We start from the raw sequence: 19,312 nt of genomic DNA, 5'->3' as shown, positions 1-19,312 counted from the left end.
TCATGAGTCTTCCATATGCAACTTGTCTGAAGTTTACCAAAAAGCACACTGCCACTCTGCAGCGCTACTGGGAAAATGTTTTGGGAACTTATGAAACTCAAGTTAAATTGTTGAATTCCCAAGTTTATAAAAGTATCTCACAGGATAATATCGGGGTGGCGGTCCACCAACTGAAGCAGGACAATCACTTTAAATGTCATAGTAAATCTATGACAAAATTACTTCAAACATCCGCAACTACCATAAGTGTTTGAGGTTATTGCTTTCAATAAGAAAAAATTAAATATCACAGCCTTTATGATGTTTTTACACTGATGATGCATGATGATACAATACCTAACCTTCACCAGTAGATGGCAGAGCTGCTCAATTTGATAAACTGAGGAATCCAATTAGTCATTTCTTGGTGTGGTTTTTAGGATTTACATGCTTTCTTTCAAAGGCTACATTTTTTGTGGGACTGGACTGAAACATGGCTCTAAACATGAGCAGCTTTAAAGGATTCATGTGTCTGGAATAACTTAGACAATTGCTTCAGTTATTGTGGGGGATTTTATTGTCACTTCAGACACATTGATGACATTTGATTAGTACTGAAATATATCTTTTTCAGATGTCTGTCTACTGTGTCCTAAAAGGGGAACTTTTAAGCAGATTTTATGAAGAGCATTTTGTTAATCACTCACTTTGAAGCTAATTCAAACAGTATGAATGCACACAGAATCTTTTCTTTTCTTTATCATTGTGGTCAACTTGTCTTTGTTCATTTATTAATTTACTTATTTACAAAAACATAAGTGCAATTTCATTGTTTATTTGTATCCATTTTGGGGTAAGTGTCACTTTTGATCCATAGATATGACTATTGATCAAAAAATTAAAATGTGACTAAATATTTAATCTGGAATGGAAATAGGATGTGTATTTCATACACAACATAATTTCACAGAAGCACACATTGACAAAGAACAAATTTTCAGAATGGCAGGGTTGGTTACCAGTTTATAGTTACATGCTTCAGTGTGAAGCAATTACATTTCTTACTGATTTTACTGCTTGTCACTATACTTTTATACTGATGTGTGGGAGAAGCTGGACTATCTGATTGAAGGGTTCACATGCTGTTAAGGTCACAAGTTTGTTTATGTTTGTTTTAATCATCCACAGCAAAAAAAAAATACTGTCTATACTGTCTATTTTAAATCCACATTGATAAAGGCCGTTCCATATTTTTGAGAGGGTCACACATTTTGGATACACATGGATTTTGAAATAAATGCTGTCCTCTGAATCTGTCTTGGCATTTGGCTTAATAGATAAAAAGGCTATGATGGTTGGTGGCTAAGGACCAAACTCAAAGGAGAAAAAACAAACAAAATATTTAACTGGCTTTACTTATTTTGGACTAATACCAAACATGCAGAAGCTGAAAGTCCAAAAGTCGGAAACAGAAGCAGCTGAAAAGTTATGACAATTAAATTCCTTGAAACCTATGTGATAAAACCTTGTCAAAATTTCAAAGCGTATTAGGTACATACATGTTGAATGACTGTGCAAATATAGTCATGGATATTGTGTATATTATTACTTTCATCATTATTGTTATAACTTACATAAGTTACATTGTACATGGTGAGAAAACGTTACCATGTTTTTCTTTAAAACACATCAATAAAGAGGCCTCTATATTCCATCTCCTCAAGCCCCCATCCCTCACCCTATGCACAGTATATACTAATTTCTGTTACTATTGATGTGGTACAAAATAATAAGTGAAACGAAGTGGTGCAGTGGCTGAAAGGAGTCAAAGAAGATAAAGAAAATTTGAAAAAGAAAAAGATAATACATTGCAATACATAGACAGACATATCCCGTCTTTTGGATGACTTTTACTATTATAAAAGTACTGGATCATTGGACCTTAAGAGGAATGAAACTTGTGAACAGAGCCTGATGCAAACTATTTTTTCTCTTCAGGTCTAAAGTCAGAGGGATGACTTATGAGGGTCTGGTCATCCATCCATCCATTTTCTATACCGCTTTCTCCGTCAGGGTCGCGGGGGAGCTGAAGCCTATCCCAGCTGACAACAGGCAAGGGTCGGTGTACACCCTGGACTGGGGGCTGGTGATTTCCACTTAAATAACGTTTTTCTCCTTCTGCGAATAATGGTGCAAATGCTGTAATGTTATTTCATTTGATATTCAGTAAAAACTAAAACAAAAAAGCCATCCAAATGTTTGGCCTCAAGCTTCTGCTGTGGCTTTGGATAGATCTATCTGCTGTACACTGAGGTGCAGCAGATAGATCTAGGTAGAGTCAGGTCCAGAGAATTCAAGCCCTGACTTGGAGGTACATTGGAAATTTTGTGTTCTGGGGAAAGAGCAAAGAGACAAATCTAACAATGTGGAAATAGGGAGGTTGGATTTTGGTCTTCGGTGTTTTACATCACATGCTGGAAAGACAAAAGACTGTTTAGTTTCTGTTTGGAGACAGTGAAGCCAGTACAAAATACAAACCTCTCACACGTGAATTATGTAATAAACTGTGTAGTGTTACTGACAAATTCTCCAAAGAAACCTTTAACTTTAGATATTAATTAAGGAAAAAGTGACCTTTAGTTGTACAAGCAGCATTGCAGTAAACATTGTGAAGAGTACACCTAACATCAGTTTTCATGGAACCAGTCAGTGTGGACGAATATTTTCAATAACCAGAAATTTGAGATGCGTGTGTATATTTAAAGTAATTTGTGGAATTGAACCTTAGCCAGTGTTGGTCTTTCCACTTCAGAATCTCACCCACACTTCTTTTAAATGTGCTAATTTTAGACATAGGGGTTTTGTTTGGGGAAACCAAGCCTTGTATGTCACTGTGAAAGAGTAGGAATGGAAGACAATGCTTTGTCCTTTGCTGCTCATAGTGTTCATCTAGATCCTTAGATAAACACTTAGGTGTGATAGCTTAGGTGTTTAATGTTGTTGTGGGGTAAAACAATAGCAACTTTTAGCTCTGAAACAGATGTTAAATGATGTGAAAATAAAACACGTCTTCAAAAGAATGCAAAAAAAAAAAAACCCTGTCTGTCCCTGTGGTGCCACATATGTCACACTTTGAAGACAAAGAGACTGTGACAGGATGACGGCATAGAGAGGTGGAAATGCTATCAGATCACATCAGCTGTATGTCTGTCGGGCCTCTCATGCATATCCCACACATGACAGGAAAACAGAGTGAAGTCAGGCACTCAAATTGCCCACGTGGAAACACTGAAACAGAGCTTGAAAGTATCTGAGGTTATGAGTGAAGGCGAAGGTAGCCTTCTTGACGAAATTTATGTTTTGTGACTTAAGTTGATGTTCAGAAGAAGATTAGGATCTGCTTTCCCCTTTACACCTAAATATGATGTCAGTTCCTCTTTGAGGCAACAGACAGGCGCATGCATTGTCACATGAAATTTCTTCTCATCATCACCGAAAGAATACACAATCATTTTTAAAATGAAAAGGGAAACTTAAGTAGCGACTTCCTCCATAAATTTGCAATCTCTAAGAGTGGCAGAGAAAGTCGGAGAGCCAGACAGAAGCAGCGAGGATCGCTTTGAACGCTGTCATATTACACGTTGTGAATTTCCAGTATGTGAAGGGGGGGTCCCTGCCACAGCTCTGCTTCTTCCCCCACCTCCTCATGTACTTTCAACCTTTTCCCTTCAACTACTAAATCATCAATGTGTCTGTCATTTCTTGTGTGTTTTCTCACTCTCTCACTCTCACAGGAATGTGATGTATATGACGAATCCACTGAGTGAAGATCTATGAAAAGGGTTTGCATGAAGCCAAAGTGTGCAGTCAGCCACAGTGCCATGCGCTACTCTCAGTGATGGAGATAAGTCGGGTGGGGGTTAGGTAGTGAGATTGATGGGGAGGCACCTTGCCTTATGAGTATGAGTTAAAGTATGAGTTTGACACACTGCGGGCTGAGCTAGTTTATAGACAGCATCTGATTTATGTAATGAGGATAGCACGCAGGATCACCGTCATTTAGTGGAAAAGGGTCTCTGTTAAAATCCCCGGTGAGGACACTCCCATAACTGACAAAAAGAGATTCATTTCAGTACTTTGCACAGTCATAACGTTAGTGATTGTACAGGTGGCTTCATAAGAAATGGATGCTTAATACATTGTTGCCCATAAAGTTGGAATAATTTTGTTTTCAGACACATTCCTCTTTTTATTTCTTTTTATACACATCAGTAATCACATTGGAAGAGATTGATCAATGAAGTTTTGAGAAGATATACACTTTATCTATCAAGAATAAATCACACTGTCACAATAATTTCATGAGAAGAGGTAAAATATATTTTATTCCAAGTTAATGAGCAACAGTGTGTGTGTGAGTAAAGGTGTAAATATGAAAATAATATGAGTTATATGTTTTTAGCATTAATGTAAGTTCCAAGAAATGATCACAGATAGAAAACATAGTAAAATTTTGTCACGAGTCTCCTTTGTCCAAGTTCAATATCCTGATCCAGCAAAAATCTGTTTGTCTACAAACACTATTGACCTTTCCTCTAATACCACCATGAGGTTTCCATTTGTGAGTTTTAGAGACTCAACAACTCCAGTGCCACCAGCAGACCAAAGTTTTTACTTATCCTGTGATGTTTCTTGACATCTTGGATGGATTGGCACAAAATTTTGTACAGACATTCATGGTCCCCAGAGGATGAATCCTAAAGACTTTGGTGCTCCTCTGGCTTTTCCTTCAGCACTACCAGGTTGATATTTGGGGGATTCGAGGGACGTTTCGCAACAACTATTGAATGGATTGCCATCAGATTTGGAGCACACGCATTCATGTTCCTCTCAGGATGAACTGTAATTATGTGGTGATCCCTTAACTTTTCATCCAGCACCGCCAGCAAGTCAAAATTTGATACCACTCTCCCATATGCCAACACATAAAACAAATGGGGGACCTGCTCACAGCTCAACTAAAAAAAGAAAGAAAGAAAGAAAGAAAGAATTGTTTTCTGGTTGTACTGTGTCATTTCCTGTTAATTTAAAGTGGCTAAGTATGTAGATTTTTTGCATACTAACTATTCTAACTGCTTAAACAATGTGGTAGTAAGTACTATGAAATTAGTAATGAAGTATGAATTTGGGACACAACCTCAGTCTTGTTTTTAAAGGGAAAGTGATGAAACACCAGCAGTGAGGGTGTTTAGGTCCTCTTTATGTATTCATTCACTCTCTGTATTGAGGAAGTGGAAAATGTGAGAGAGGGAAATGCTGTAGAAAAGCTTTGGACAGTTTGATACAGAGCCAGGTTTGTTTCCACGAGCAGAGCTCAAACTATCGTACAGTAGGCCTGTACATCAAATTTGGTATTAATCAGATTTAATGTGTTACTATGAAGGCTGCGTCTGTGGCCCATCAGTTTTTTTCTTAAATTATTTCTAGATTCATTAAATCTCTCTGAATATCACAGGGGAAGATTCAGTTTTTACACGTTGCTCAAACGCAGCCATGTATTGGACCTGTTTTCCTGTCAAATCTTTGACGTGTTACATATTTGAAAACGCAACTGAATATAAATTCATGATGTCAAACTGCCATCATATTTGTGTAAACCTCTATTGCTGTCATCACAGTTCGCATAAATGTAAATAACCTGTTTAAATACAAGAAATGAATACATTTTGTCTTCTGTAGGTGGCATTTACAGAGAAGATAAATGGCATCTTGCTTCAAATTTGTTGTGTGATTTCCTTTTTCTTTTTAATAGTCATTCAGCTAGAAGGGGATTTTGCATGACTCACACTTGTATTCAAGAGTATAAAAGACATGTAAAACCCACGTTTTAGTTTATTGTTGAATGGCAACGAGAAGGAGGCAAATACAGAGGGTGGAGAAAGGACAGAAGAGAGACAGAAGCGTTGAGCAAGGAAGAAGAGAAACACCGGTTGCTGAAAGAGGAAGTGCTGTTGATGTGGTGACAGGTCAGTAGCTACCTAACTACCATTATCACACACATAGACTTACTTCCTGACATTATCTAAACTTGGATTAATGTCTTGACTCTAAATCGACATTGAGACGGCATATCAGACAAGTTTCTCGTAACATCTCTGTAGGGAGATAACAGATATCCAACCTTACTGATAGTACCAGCTGCTCCGCACCTGTACGTCTTCAGTCTTTTAAAACTCATCTGGGTAGGCGATTTACCTCAACCCGTTAGAGGCTCACAAGCATGGTGTTGATGTTACCAGACATGTCAGGCTGACGTTAAAGGAAATGATGTATAAAAAGAGCAGCCTTAAGAAAAGGCCTAAATGATGTCTTATCAAAGCTGAAACCTACGTTGTTAAAGGGAAAATATAAGGACAGTGTGAGAACTGAAGTTCAGTGTGTTCTTTTGTTTTCTACTTAATTGTGTCTTCAAACTGAGAGTTTAGATAGTCAATCAATCATGAACTGCCAACAGTCTTTTTCCCTCAAAGCATGTTTTTAAAATATAGGCAGAGCATCTTATCTTGAGCAAACTGGATTTTTTGAGAGGCAGTTTTCTTGTAATCCACTCTTTAAAGTCTTTGATGTTCTAACTGCGATCTAGGTTACCACAAATTCACAGTGACACCCAGCTATTGGCTTACGTGGTGAATACTTGTGAATGAAACTCTTCAGTACAAATGTATAAATGATCTCTCAAAGCCAACCATTAATCAGTGCTTGTCTCCCCCTGCAGGACATTCTGAAAAACAGCACTGAGGTAAGAATGTGACTGATGAGACAGCCATCAAGTCTAGTCCCATGTTGAGGTTAATGCTAATCGTGATAGGGGTTGTTCATTACCAGACACCTAACATGTTAGCATTAGCTTCACTTTGGGAGATCTCACAAAAATCCCCCACTAACTGGAGACTGCTGATACCACTGTTAGTGGTTACTGGGAAGGAGGACTCATCATGCAACTGAGGAACATGATGTAGACAGAAAGTGAAACTGTCATGGATTGACTGTTCAGACTGCTACTCTGTTCTTCATGAAGTTGTCGAGATGCTGCAGTCATGGCACATTGAAAAGAGTTATTTTAGCTGATTAGATCTCTTCTTGGGTACATGCAGGCCTGTTCCCTGACTTATTTATGTGTCCACTGAGTATATGCAGTTAGATGGTCTCAGCAACTTTGCAGCAGAGGTCCATAAGCCTGTGAAGAGGTTTAATGGCACCCCTGAATTTCAAGTACATAATTCAGAATATCTTCAGAGATAAATGCAAATGTTCTAGTTTTGTATAACCAAGATGTTTTAAGAAAGTGTCCAAGGCTACTGAACAAATGACAAAAACAACACCTGCATAACAGTGAAATAATACAAACATAAAATATACCCTGGATGCAATTATTAGAACCCTTTTCTAATATTTGGTTGCAGAACCTTTGGCAGGAAGGACAGCCTCTAAACATTTCTTTAAACCATCTAAAAGCATCCTGCACCTGTCTGCTGGTAGTTTCTGCCACTCTCCCACTGCTCTACATTTAAGCTCTTTTAAGGTTACAGGAGTCATTTTTGCAATGGCAGATTTCAGCTCTCTTCAAAGGCTTTCAATGGGATTTACTGATTGACTCATTCCTGGCCAGTTGAAAACTGTCCATCTTTTCCTTTTCAGTCGTTCTTTTGTGCTGCTGGACGTGTGCTTTGGTTTGTTGTCCAGCTGAAAGACCAAAGACCTCTGCCTCAAACCTAGATTTCTGACACTGGGTAACACATTTAGCTCTGAAATGCCTTGGTAATCTTTTGATTTCATCATTCCTTTGAATCATTAATTGCCTCCAGTACCAGAGGCAGCGAAGCACTGATGCCCAAAGAGCTCTACTCTGGTTTCATCTGTCCATACAACATTATCCCAATAAGACTCTGGATTATCCATGAACATTTTTGCAAACATTTGTCTTGCTTTTAGTTTCTTTAAATAGTGGTGTTGTTCTTGGCCTTTGCCCATGGAGCATTTGATAGTTTGATGACTGTGAACTTCTTGATAACATTGTGAACTGTTGAACAGATGTCAGGATCTTTGGTGACTGCCTTGTGGCCTTTGGAATTGTTATGTTTTTTGAAAATAGCATTTATGAAGCTCTCAGATAGCTCTCTTGCCTTCACCAAAAAGGAACTGGAAACAATCAGCCCCTTATTATGCAGTAAACCCATCATTCAATGGTTACTTCAGTACATTTTGTCTTAGTATTGCAAGTTTTTTTTCTTCTGTACTGGGCATTTTATTAGAATATTTTGGTTATACAAAGTTCTTTTGCATTTATTTTTTGAAGATGTTCTGAATTACGTACTTGAAATTTGTGTGTTAGTATTCTATGTGATAGTAGTATTGTATGCCAATGCTAGAAATTCTGTATTTTGACACTGAAAGCAATCAGTATGGTGAGTATAATAGATCATAAATTGTCCTGTGTTGTGTTTAAATTTTCTGTTGTTAATAAAGTGTTCCTAGCAGAGATAATTGTATCTGAAACTGCTCCAATTTGAGACAAAGAGGGAAAAGGCCAAAGAAAAAGTAAAAAAAACACAAAACAAAATCTGTACCAGTTCAACTAGTGAAAAATTCACTGGTTAGTTCATCACTAGAAAAAAAAAGAAAAAAAAAAAGTCAGTGTTACACCAAGGAACTTACAGAGATTTGTTTTGTGATCAAATTCATACTGATCCACTGATATCTAAATTAATGTTATGTTTGGAATCTGGCTTGTGAATGTTTGTTGGCAGCTGAACGCATGACAAAAAAAATAAAATCCTAATTCCTAAACATCAGAGGTTTGTGTATCTGAAGTTTGTTTTAGTCAAACCAAAAGTCAGACTTCTGTAATTTTGTGTTTAGAAAACATCTCCGTATCTTCTCTTTCTATGTAGTCCAAGTCAACAAAACTCAAGTTTTAAAAGAATTATAAATATGAAAGATGTTTCCAGCACTTTAAACACATTTCAGTGCAGTTCAGCCATCATTTGTGGTGCTTTAGTCTTGTGACAGAAGCACTGTGTAATCTTTTAAACCACTTTGTCATTAGTTCAGATTCCCTGAAAATGAGGGGATTACAGACTTGGCTCCTTAAATGCAGAATATACAGGATTTTAAAGAAAATCCCAACTCATCCATCCAACAATGATTTTATATGTGTTGATCCATATAGCAATAAAAATCCTAACAATAAAAGATCAAGCTCAGGATGTAGTGGAAGATTCTAGGCGGCTTACTGTTATTTATTTGAGGAATTTACACAACTTTTTGCAGTAGATGGCCATCTCTGTCTCATTAAACTCTGTGTATCCTGGGTAGAGCAGGTTCATTTAAGGTGATCGCTGAGTCACAGCTTTCACTCGTCTTTTTGTCACGATCTATGTTTCCCAACAACAGGGGAGAGCACAAAAATCTTGATTTATCAAATCTGTACTCTGGTCCTGGACTTCCCCATATAGTTACTTCACTGAGTGAGTCGGCCTAAAGTTTCACTGTCGGGTATGTGTGCGTGTGTGTTTTCAAATACTGTAGATGTGAACCTACCTTTTAAACAATATCCAAATTTTTGTTGCAGGTCAAGCCATGTAGCTACAAAAAATAAAAAATAGTTTAATTAAAGGTACAGAAAAAATACTTTTTTATATATAGTCGCTGTATCCAAATAACTGTGTTTTCCCATAAAAATCCCCTTATGTCATAAGTTCAGTCGAAAAAAAATTTTTTAAATTCCTAAAATAACCCACTTTCATCAAGAAAAAAAGAGTTCACATGCAAATAAATGAATAATTAAACATACATACATACATAAATAGTAGATATGATAAACTATAGATATAACTTTACAGAGGTGGATAATATACATTAAACCTGAGTGGCTTTGGGAAAAGTATATATATACTTTTATACATATATACACATATGTACAAAGTATATACGTGTGTATGTGTATATATATGTGTGTGTATGTGTGTGTGTGTGTGTGTGTGTGTATTTGAGTTTTCAAAGATGTTAATGACATAAAAGCAATTTGTACCAGTTCCACCAAAGAATAAAGGGTTTTGCTGCTGTTGATTTCTATCCCAGATAATGTGGAGAAATCAACATTACAGAGGGAAAAAAATGTGCCAACCAACCCCGGTCTTCCCTACGCATTAGCCTGTATATGGGCGGACCGGTCAGTCAGCTGATGACTAAATAGTCCACACAATCTCTGTCCTCAATACATGGATTTCGTCACACGAATGATTTTCTAGCCAATTACGCACAATGTGGAAAATCTCATACATCTGCAGGAGGAAGATTCGCAACTTGGTGGGATCTGGAATGTGTCGTCTGCGCGCACCTGGGGCCACTGGAGACATGCAGAGGCAACAGATTTTAGCTGGTTTTCACTCTATTTTATGATACTGAGCCGTCGTGTACCTGCCTGTGATGGGGAGAAGCACATGGAGCTGCGGTGCCGGGATCCTGCTGGCCATCATTCGCTGCTGTAGTGCCGCCACTCTGGAGTCCATCCACTGGAGTAGGTCCAATGAAAAGTAAGTGGATAAATCAGTTTCACACTGGACGGGTGCAACTTTCTGCGGCTGCTTTGTGCATGTAGTGTGACCTAATTAATTGATCGAAAGGTAAAGAGGTGAGGAGCAACCCTTTTACCTGAAATCAGAACCTGTCCTTCTGATATTTCATTTAGAACAATTAGTCGATTAATCGTTGACATTACAGAAAATTAGTTAATGACAATGACAACATTAATTAAGCAATTTATCAAGTCAAAATGCCAAACATTCCCTGTTCTGTATCATTTAAAATGATTAAATTTGATTTTCTTTATTATTTGATCAATTATTTGATCCATGGAATGTTAGAAATTTGTGAAGTCCAAAGTGCTGTCTTCACTTTGCTTGATTTCTCCGATCTACAGTACAAAACCCAAAGATATTCAGTTTACTATCACCTAAGACAAGGCACACCAGCCAATCCTCACAAGTGAGACGCTAAAACTAGAGAATTTTTGCTGGAGAAATAACTCATACAGTTACTCAATTATCAAACAGTTGCAGATGAATTTCTGTGGACTGACTAAATTGATTGAATTTTCAGCTTTAAAATTGAATATCTTTGGGTTTGGCTTTTTGCTCAGACAGCAATCTAAAAACATCACCTTTGGCTTTTTATTTCACTTGTGATGGGCATTTTTAACTATTTTCTGATTTCTGATTCTTAAGTCTTTGTCTCTTTGTGTTTTAGTAATTCAAACAGAGAATTAAATAATGATGTTTCAGTCTGCATTGTTTAACAGTTCAGTTGCAATTATTATTTTCTTTTCCAACCCCCATGTCACCCTCTTACTCACAGATTTAGTCAAAGCCAGGGTCTAGTCCTGTATCCTCAAATAGGGGACAAGATGGACATTGTTTGTCCAAGGGCAGACGCTTCCTCGGGGGGAAAGGAGGAGTTCTACAAAGTGTACCTGGTCTCCCGAAGTCAGATGGAGAGCTGCACGATTGACAAGACAGACACACCCCTGCTGAACTGTGACAAGCCTCACCGGGACGTCAAGTTCACGTTCAAGTTTCAGGAGTTCAGCCCCAACCTGTGGGGTTTGGAGTTCCTCAAGGGGAGGGACTATTATATTACCTGTGAGTTAGTCTAGATAATCCCTGCCACGGCTGTCACCCATGTTTGTCTCAGTGCATATAAATATGAGCAACATCTTACAATCAGTAGAACAGAGACACAAGCTGCTGCTTGCTACAGGTGGAGCAGTATTTGAATCAATGCAAGCAACTGTTTGTCTTTTTTTTTCCTGCAGGAGATGAGGGAGCCATCATCCTTGGCTCCCTCTCAATTTGTCAGTTTGCGTGAGAATCAAAAAAATGTGGCCTCATTATTGGACCGCTGTCAGTTAAACCAGCATCTTAGTGGCAAGTGATGCATGAGATAGAGCAAGTCTGACCATGTAGCCTCATCCACCTCGCCTTGCTCTGACAGCACACTTCGCTCTGGCAGGCCAGTGTGATTCCAAGGGCTTACATGCCCCAAATCACACAAGGCTTTTACAGCATCAGGCAGATTTGATGGGAGCTTTCATGGCAACGTGGCTCGTAGCCTGTGAGATGTTGTTATCTGACCTAAATGCTGCTAACAAGTCTATGTGTGTGTGTGTGGTGGGGGGGAACAGGGGTGAATGAGAGTTCTTGGTATGTATGTTTATGTGTTTTTGAATGTGTTTTAATTGTTGCTATGATGGTTATTTCTTAAAAAGGCTGGCTACTACATTTATTTTTAATTTATTAATTTTGTCCACCACCCATGATGCATCTTGAGCTCAAATTATCAGTCCATTGGTCAGTTGATTCAACTATTTTGATCATCAGTTAATCACGTAAGTTATTTATGAAGGAAAAACTTCTTAAATTTGAGGATGTTATGGGAATATTCTTTGTCTTATGTGATAGTAAACCAAATATCTTTGGGTTTTGGACTGTTGGTCAGACATAGCAAACAATATGAAGATGTCACATGGGGCTCCTGAAACTGGTGATGAACATTTTCAGCTGTTTTCTGACATTTTAAAGAACAAAAAAAATTAATGAATTATTATTTGGTGCAGCCCTAGTTGTATCTTGTACTTTTATGTGTGATTATCAATATACTGTATGTGACATTATAGTTTGTGCTATGTGTGTCTGCATCTTCTTGCATGAGTGATGCAATATTCGGCAACAGAAAGAGTCTGTTGCCGAATAAAACAAAAAACATCACAATGGAAATATGCATTGCTTGATAATCTCGTCTTATGATGATTACGTGAAATATTAACTTAGAACTTAGAACAATAATTTAACATTTGCCTCCTCTCTCCATATATCAGCCACCTCTACAGGGGCTCTGCAAGGTCTGGATAACACTAATGGAGGGGTTTGTAGAACAAAATCCATGAAGCTGGTGCTGAGAGTCGGCCAAAGTAAGTACTTTGTGTTTGTATGTGTGTGCCAGCATGTGTATAAAGCTGGCTGTGCAAATGAAAGAGAGACACAGCTATCTGACAAAACGTGTATTGCAACTGTAACACCTCCTCACACTCGTCTCTGGAATCACTAAGTGGTCAGATAATCTCGATTATCTATTCATTCTCTTGAAGAGAGATTGCTGTCATGAAATATCTCAAATCCCTAATTCAAACCCCTGGCAGCTTAAGGCCATCAGTATTATCTTGCATGCCATCATTCTGACTGGTTGTTGCAGTCACTAATCCTTTTTTTTGTATTAACATCAGAATAGCCAATGGTCATTTTTGAAAAATTATTTTGTGCTCTTATCACATACATTAAAATTGAATAAAGAAGATTCTGAACATAACCTACTGCCATTACTTTAAATGTCCTGAGGATAATTCACCCTATAATACAACATTCGCACAAAAACATCAGTACAATATTATGATGGTGATATTTAGCAGTTTATTAGGTAAGTATCCCTGTGCATGAAGAAACATATTCATGTGTCAGTGTACTTGTTTATACATGCGATGTGTTTTGATGTGCCATTGAGCTCCACATGATCAGAGAAATCGACAGTTGCCGTGTTTCTGTGTGTGCTGCTGAAACTTTAAAAGCTAAATGTGAAATGGAATTTTTTTGACCTCAGAAATACGAAGTATTATTCACATCAATTATTCAAGACTTTGAGTTAAAGATGAAAAATCAGCATTTTGTGTGTTTCTCAACTGATCATAACTGGAAATATGGGGCTGTTTTCCTGCTGTGTTTACAAACTCTTCTGGTGTAAACAGCAACAGAAAATATTAATAACTCGGATTTAGTTGTAATCTCGTGGCTTGAAGTCTACATATATTAAAAGTCCTGTCAGTCAGTTTGGGAGTAATTGCGGTTTCCAGTCTTGTGTTTAAGTTTTTGGTAGTGGTTTGTGTTTGGATTTACAGATTGTGCCTTTAGAACTGAAAATCCAGTTGTGGTCATTTTGTACATTCATGGTAAATGTGTTGTGAGTAGATTTAAATGAAACCAAAAGCTCAAGCTTGATGCATGACTGAGTGAAACATGTTGGTTTTGCAGTCAGATGATCAGATGATGACATCCTTTTGACACATGTACACAGAACACAAAACACAAAGAAATGTAACACAAAGCCAACATAGCTGACTATAAACATGATGATAAAAATAAAAGTGCTAAAACTTCTCTTCATAAATTAATAGATGAAGTGAAATGAATACATTAAAGTATCATGAAGCATCCAACTTAGGTAAAAATACAGAAGTATTAGCAGCAAAATATACCTACACTGTCAAAGTAAAAGTATATAGAGTACTTAAGTAGATTTCGTCCCAGTGGCTGTTAAATTATCACATATGACATTAATAGATTACCATGATTATCAGCAGCAAATTTCTGTTGAAGCTGCTCGTGGTGAAGATAGTTTTAACTGCTTTGTACTGTTAACTATTTTAGTAGAGTGGTTCCCAACCTAGGGGCTGTGCCCCCGCCAAAGGTTCACAAAGACAAATCTTAGGAATTGTGAGATGAGATGATGAAGTTCTGATTCAAAAAATCTGTTTTCATTTCTTGGACTTTGAATAAGATTTTTGCTGTGTTTTAGGAAATATTGAATAACTTTACTTCTTTAGGCCTTGAACTGGTATTTGAATTAAACAAAATGAGAAGTTTAGAGGGGAAATGTCTCTGGTGACAAGGGATCCCAGTGACACATTGCATTTTAGCTTAAAGGATGGAAACCACTGGTTTCATTTTTTTCAATGTTTTGTATTTTAAAAGCTTGTCATATTTTTTCTTAATGTGAAAAGTAACTTGTAATTATAGCTGACAAATACATGTCTTTGAGTAAATTTTATTATATTTCCCTCTGAAATGTTGTAAAGTTGAAGTATAAACTAAAATGGAAATATTCAAGTAAAGTCCCTAGTCCCTACGTGGGTAAATGGCTCCAAAATATGTTGCTACACTTCCCACAGAGTAATTAACTAGCACCTTTCATTAGATCTAGATGTATTTTGGGTACGTGCCCCAACTCAATTTTACTCAAGAGCTATAATTTCATGAGATTTTCACATACTTGACAACACTTCCCAAAATTCCTTGTGGAAAACCCTCAAGGAAATGTATGAATTGGTTACACTGAATTGTGTGTTATACACACACATGTAGGTGTGGAGAGTGAAAGCTTCAGTGATAGTTTTTCCAATGAAGAAAAACTGAGAGTGCCTGTTGTGACTCAAAACACAAATTTCTGTCATCAAACTAGGTTAGAAAAACACTTCTGTGATACATTTTTACCTAAGTGACTGTTGGTGCAAAATAGTCAGTCTAGAAAGAAAGAAGCTCTTTCTTTAAGTTTTGCTTTGATTCTGAGGAACTGACAGCAACCACTAGTAATTCAGCAAATACCACCATAGTTTCAACAGGAACATTTTGTTATAACAAAACCTCACCTGCAGAGAAATGACAAACACCATGAAGTGAAACTTAGGAGATGTGAGGTACAGTCCTAGAGGCCATATGTTGTGATTTTATTTATGTCACCTGCGCAGCTGTCCTGCCTTATATTCCAGGCTCCTCAGATCCACCTTCAACCCTCCAGGAGTCCCCCACCAGATTCCCACCCAGACAACCAAAGTCCAAGGCCAAGGACACATCTGCGACAGAAAACAAAGGTATGAAGACAAATCAAATTATTAAATATTTTAACTTGCTAACTACAAGTCTGGTGAAAGCTGGTGATTGTGTAACATACTACCGTACATTTTTTGTTATTGTCAACAAATTCCATAACATAAAAAAAAAAACAATGTGTGTGTCAAAAACTCTGCAGACAAATAAGCAGTATCAGGTCTTGACTTCTCAGACAAAACTTGTCTGTAGGATTGATTCATTGTTGCTTTTAGTCTTTTCAGGGGATTGGTTGACTTGAGGGTAGGAATAATACAGTAACATTTTTTTCAAAGCATGATTTAGAAAATGGCTTTTGGTGTCTGTGCAATTTGAGGTAAACAGGCACAAACATGTAAAAACACTAGTATGAGCCTTTAAAGGGGGACATATCTGAATTCCAGTTTGCAAATGTGACTGTTATGCTCCAGAAAGTGAAATATTTTGAACTTCCTATTACAGCTAAGGCATCGTATGAATCTATAAACAGAAAACGTTTCGAAAGGAATGAAAATTTGTAACAAGCACCAAGAACAGTTTGTTTGTTTGTTTCTTTGTTTGGATTTATTACCTCCTCCATGCTCCAGCGTATATACAAACCTTCATGATCTTCATGATCATGACTCATTGGCGTATTCATTGCCAGAGGAAGGCACCAGGCTGGTTTACCAGTAAGACACTAAAGATTAGAACATATTCTCCAGTGTCCAGCAGTGGCAGAGGTTTTTCACACTAACACATATTGATGGGGCTGTACCAGGCCATAAACGGAGTGAAACTGTATTTAAATCTCTGCGTCGCCTGTCCGGATTTACTCTTTCATGTCAGTTTCTCTTGCTTTTTCTCCCTGCTGTTTCTCATGACTGGTGCGGGCTCAGAAACAGGACAAACAAACCCCAGTGGCAGCGATGGCTCTGAGTCAGGACTGTTCATATGGGTTTTCTCTGGCTGTGTGATCCTCCTCCTGGTCATCATAATTCTACTGGTCATGCTGTGGAGGTACCATCGCCGTCACTGCACCCCAGAGAGCCAGCAGTCTGCCTCCGTGTCCCTCAACACTTTGGCTGTGCCGAAGCGGGACAGCATCAGCAGTGACAACAATGGCTCAGACCGCAGCGATGTTGTCTTTCCTCTGCGGGCTTCTGACAGCATGGTCTGCCGCCACTATGAGCGTGTTAGCAGCGACTATGGGCCCCCTGTGTACATAGTTCAGGAGATAACACCTCAAAGTCCCACCAACATCTACTACAAAGTCTAAGGATTGCTGCTCTAATGCTAGTCTTTTGATAATCATAAACTTCAGCCATTGTGGACACACTCAAGCAACAGTTTATTACACAGTGCTCCCATGGCAACAGTTGTAAAGTTTGTAGTGTGTAAAGAAAGGTGGAGAGTTTATCTGAGAGCCGTGTTGCACTGACCATACACATACAAATGTCATGTCTTATACTTGTTGGGGTCACACTGCACCAAGTGCACAAAAAGATGTTGATTCACTCTGTTTTCCTAGTGAAGAGACAATCAGAGAGAAAACTGATGCCTGATAACATATCATTCAGTAGTTGTGTTCAGTTTGTTTTGTGAGGTATGTTCAGAAGTGTAAGTAAAAGGCAAATTTATTTTTGTTTTTGCTTTACAAAAAAATAAGTTGTCTCTCTCTGCCACTGAATGTGGCAGCTTCAGATGTTCAGTAAACTTATATTTTATTTAATTTATTGATGAACTGGGGGAAAAAAAGATTAATATTGCACTCCAACACACTAAATTTGTGAGCACTTAAATATAGATTTTTTCATAAATGAAGTATGTAAACTTTGTTTGAAATGCTGTTCAGTGAAATGAAAATCATAATTTTGTGGCTTTTATTAAAGTAGAACAATTTCGAGGGATTCCACACTCGATTTTTCTTATCAATGCAGCTTCCATTGTTTGGTTTTGTTTAGTGTCAACATCAATTTACACATCAATAATTATTTTTAAAGATTTTTAATATACTGAACTATAGTCAGAGCTCCGAGCTACAAAAATCTTCTTCGAACAAAGGTAAAAGGTAAAAGTGATGATCACACAGGCAGAGAACAGAATAAAATATAATGGAGAAATTATAGTCACTGTATTATATTTAAAGGACTTTCAGGCATTTCCGTTGATACACATTTCAGCTGTGGTCGATGTGGAACTATTTTGAAAACTGAAAGCCATTTTCTGAATGATTTTTGGAGGTTGAATGCATAAAATTAGGCACTGCCCAGGGGAGCATGTCTCTTCATTACACTTCTAATGGTGCTCCAGGGATAGTGACTGTCATTCTGCAGCTCACAGCACCATGATGAGTTTTTCACCCTGTCTTATTAGGTTGAATGGACAAAAAAATGACATCATCCAAATAAGAGTCCTTACTGTCATAATAGTAATATCGTACATCCCAGAACACAAGCTACAAAAAGGAGTAATTTTTTCCAACAATTTTCCTTGAACTTCTCACTCAGCTGCAGTGTCATCTTTGCAGTAATCTACCTCTAAAAGCTATGAAATTATCTGTAAAGGTAAAGAAAAAACATTTAAAACATAAAAAAACTCAACATTTAATTATTTCACACAATTATCTCCAGTGGCGCTGTACACGGCATCCATGGGTGAACATGTTTCATGCTCCTTCAGCCACATCATGCAGCACATTTTCAACCTGTCAGCTTCCATGAGCTTCCTCTCCACCAGGGACACTGTTGCCTCTGAGTACGAGAAGCCAGACTAGAGGATCTTCAGAACATGTGCTCTGTACATCAGAAGAGGAAACTACTCAGCTAAAACTAAACATATTCTTTACAGAAAACATAAGTAAACTGACTTTTTTTTTTTTTTTTTACTGAAATGGTTTCTCTTGACAAAATCTGCAGTGAAACTTTTCACTGAATCAGGTTATATTCTCCTCTGTGAACCACTTTTATTTTTGGCCTGTAGCCTGATACAATAACTTTAATAGAGAGGTGCAGATGACAGGCATGGACGGCCTCATTCTTATCCTGCAGCAAAAATGCAATTTCCCCTCTGGCAAGAGATGTATTTAAAATATCTGAGGGAGAGTTAATAGAAAATGTGCCAAAGATAACTTCATTACTCCTTTCTATAATTGACTTCCTTAATAGACTTGACGTGTCTTGGCCAAACTAAACCACTCTCACGGTTTTCAATGGAGAAACATACTATCCTGACTATACAGTGAACTATGTACTCTAATGTGCCACACTGCATTTGATTCATTGAAATTCGATTTTTGATCACTTTGAACTATTTGTACATGTCTCCAGTGTCAGCGTCTACATTGTAAAAAAAAAACCCAATATGACACAAATTTGCTTCTGACTCTGAAACACTTGTGAGTGTGTTTGTTGTCTGTGTGCGTGTGCATGTGCATGTGTCTTCCCACCCCCTCGCTTGGAGAGATCCTTGCTCTTGTGAGATGTTTTTGTCCTGTGTGAAGCTTTACAGCTGAATGGACTGTGGCCAGGCGAGGTGAGTTCAGTTGACCTTGGGGTCATGCGGAGACAATGGTGGCAGGGCTTCTATAGGAAGAACAAAACACA

General features: G+C 37.8%; 1 protein-coding gene and 1 long non-coding RNA gene across 2 annotated transcripts; one reads left to right on the top strand and one right to left on the bottom strand.

Annotated features, from left to right (window-relative positions):
• Positions 1-555: 555 nt before the first annotated feature.
• LOC121181283 lies at positions 556-11,530 on the bottom strand. The gene is made up of 4 exons (XR_005894000.1): positions 11,393-11,530; positions 10,459-10,553; positions 9,580-9,624; positions 556-2,157 (listed from the first exon to the last, which is right to left on the bottom strand). It is a non-coding gene; the product is annotated as an uncharacterized LOC121181283 (long non-coding RNA).
• On the top strand, positions 10,250-17,608 carry LOC121181255 (ephrin-B2a-like). The gene is made up of 5 exons (XM_041037122.1): positions 10,250-10,574; positions 11,395-11,678; positions 12,914-13,006; positions 15,632-15,733; positions 16,607-17,608. The coding sequence occupies exons 1-5, from the start codon at positions 10,468-10,470 to the stop codon at positions 16,984-16,986; spliced, it is 966 nt and encodes a 321-aa protein (XP_040893056.1). The 5' UTR covers positions 10,250-10,467; the 3' UTR covers positions 16,987-17,608.
• The last annotated feature ends 1,704 nt before the right edge of the window (positions 17,609-19,312 follow it).

This window comes from Toxotes jaculatrix, chromosome 1 (genome assembly GCF_017976425.1).
Source record: "Toxotes jaculatrix isolate fToxJac2 chromosome 1, fToxJac2.pri, whole genome shotgun sequence".
Classification (NCBI taxonomy): Eukaryota; Metazoa; Chordata; class Actinopteri; family Toxotidae; genus Toxotes; species Toxotes jaculatrix.
This window is presented reverse-complemented; position numbering and strand designations above follow the sequence as displayed.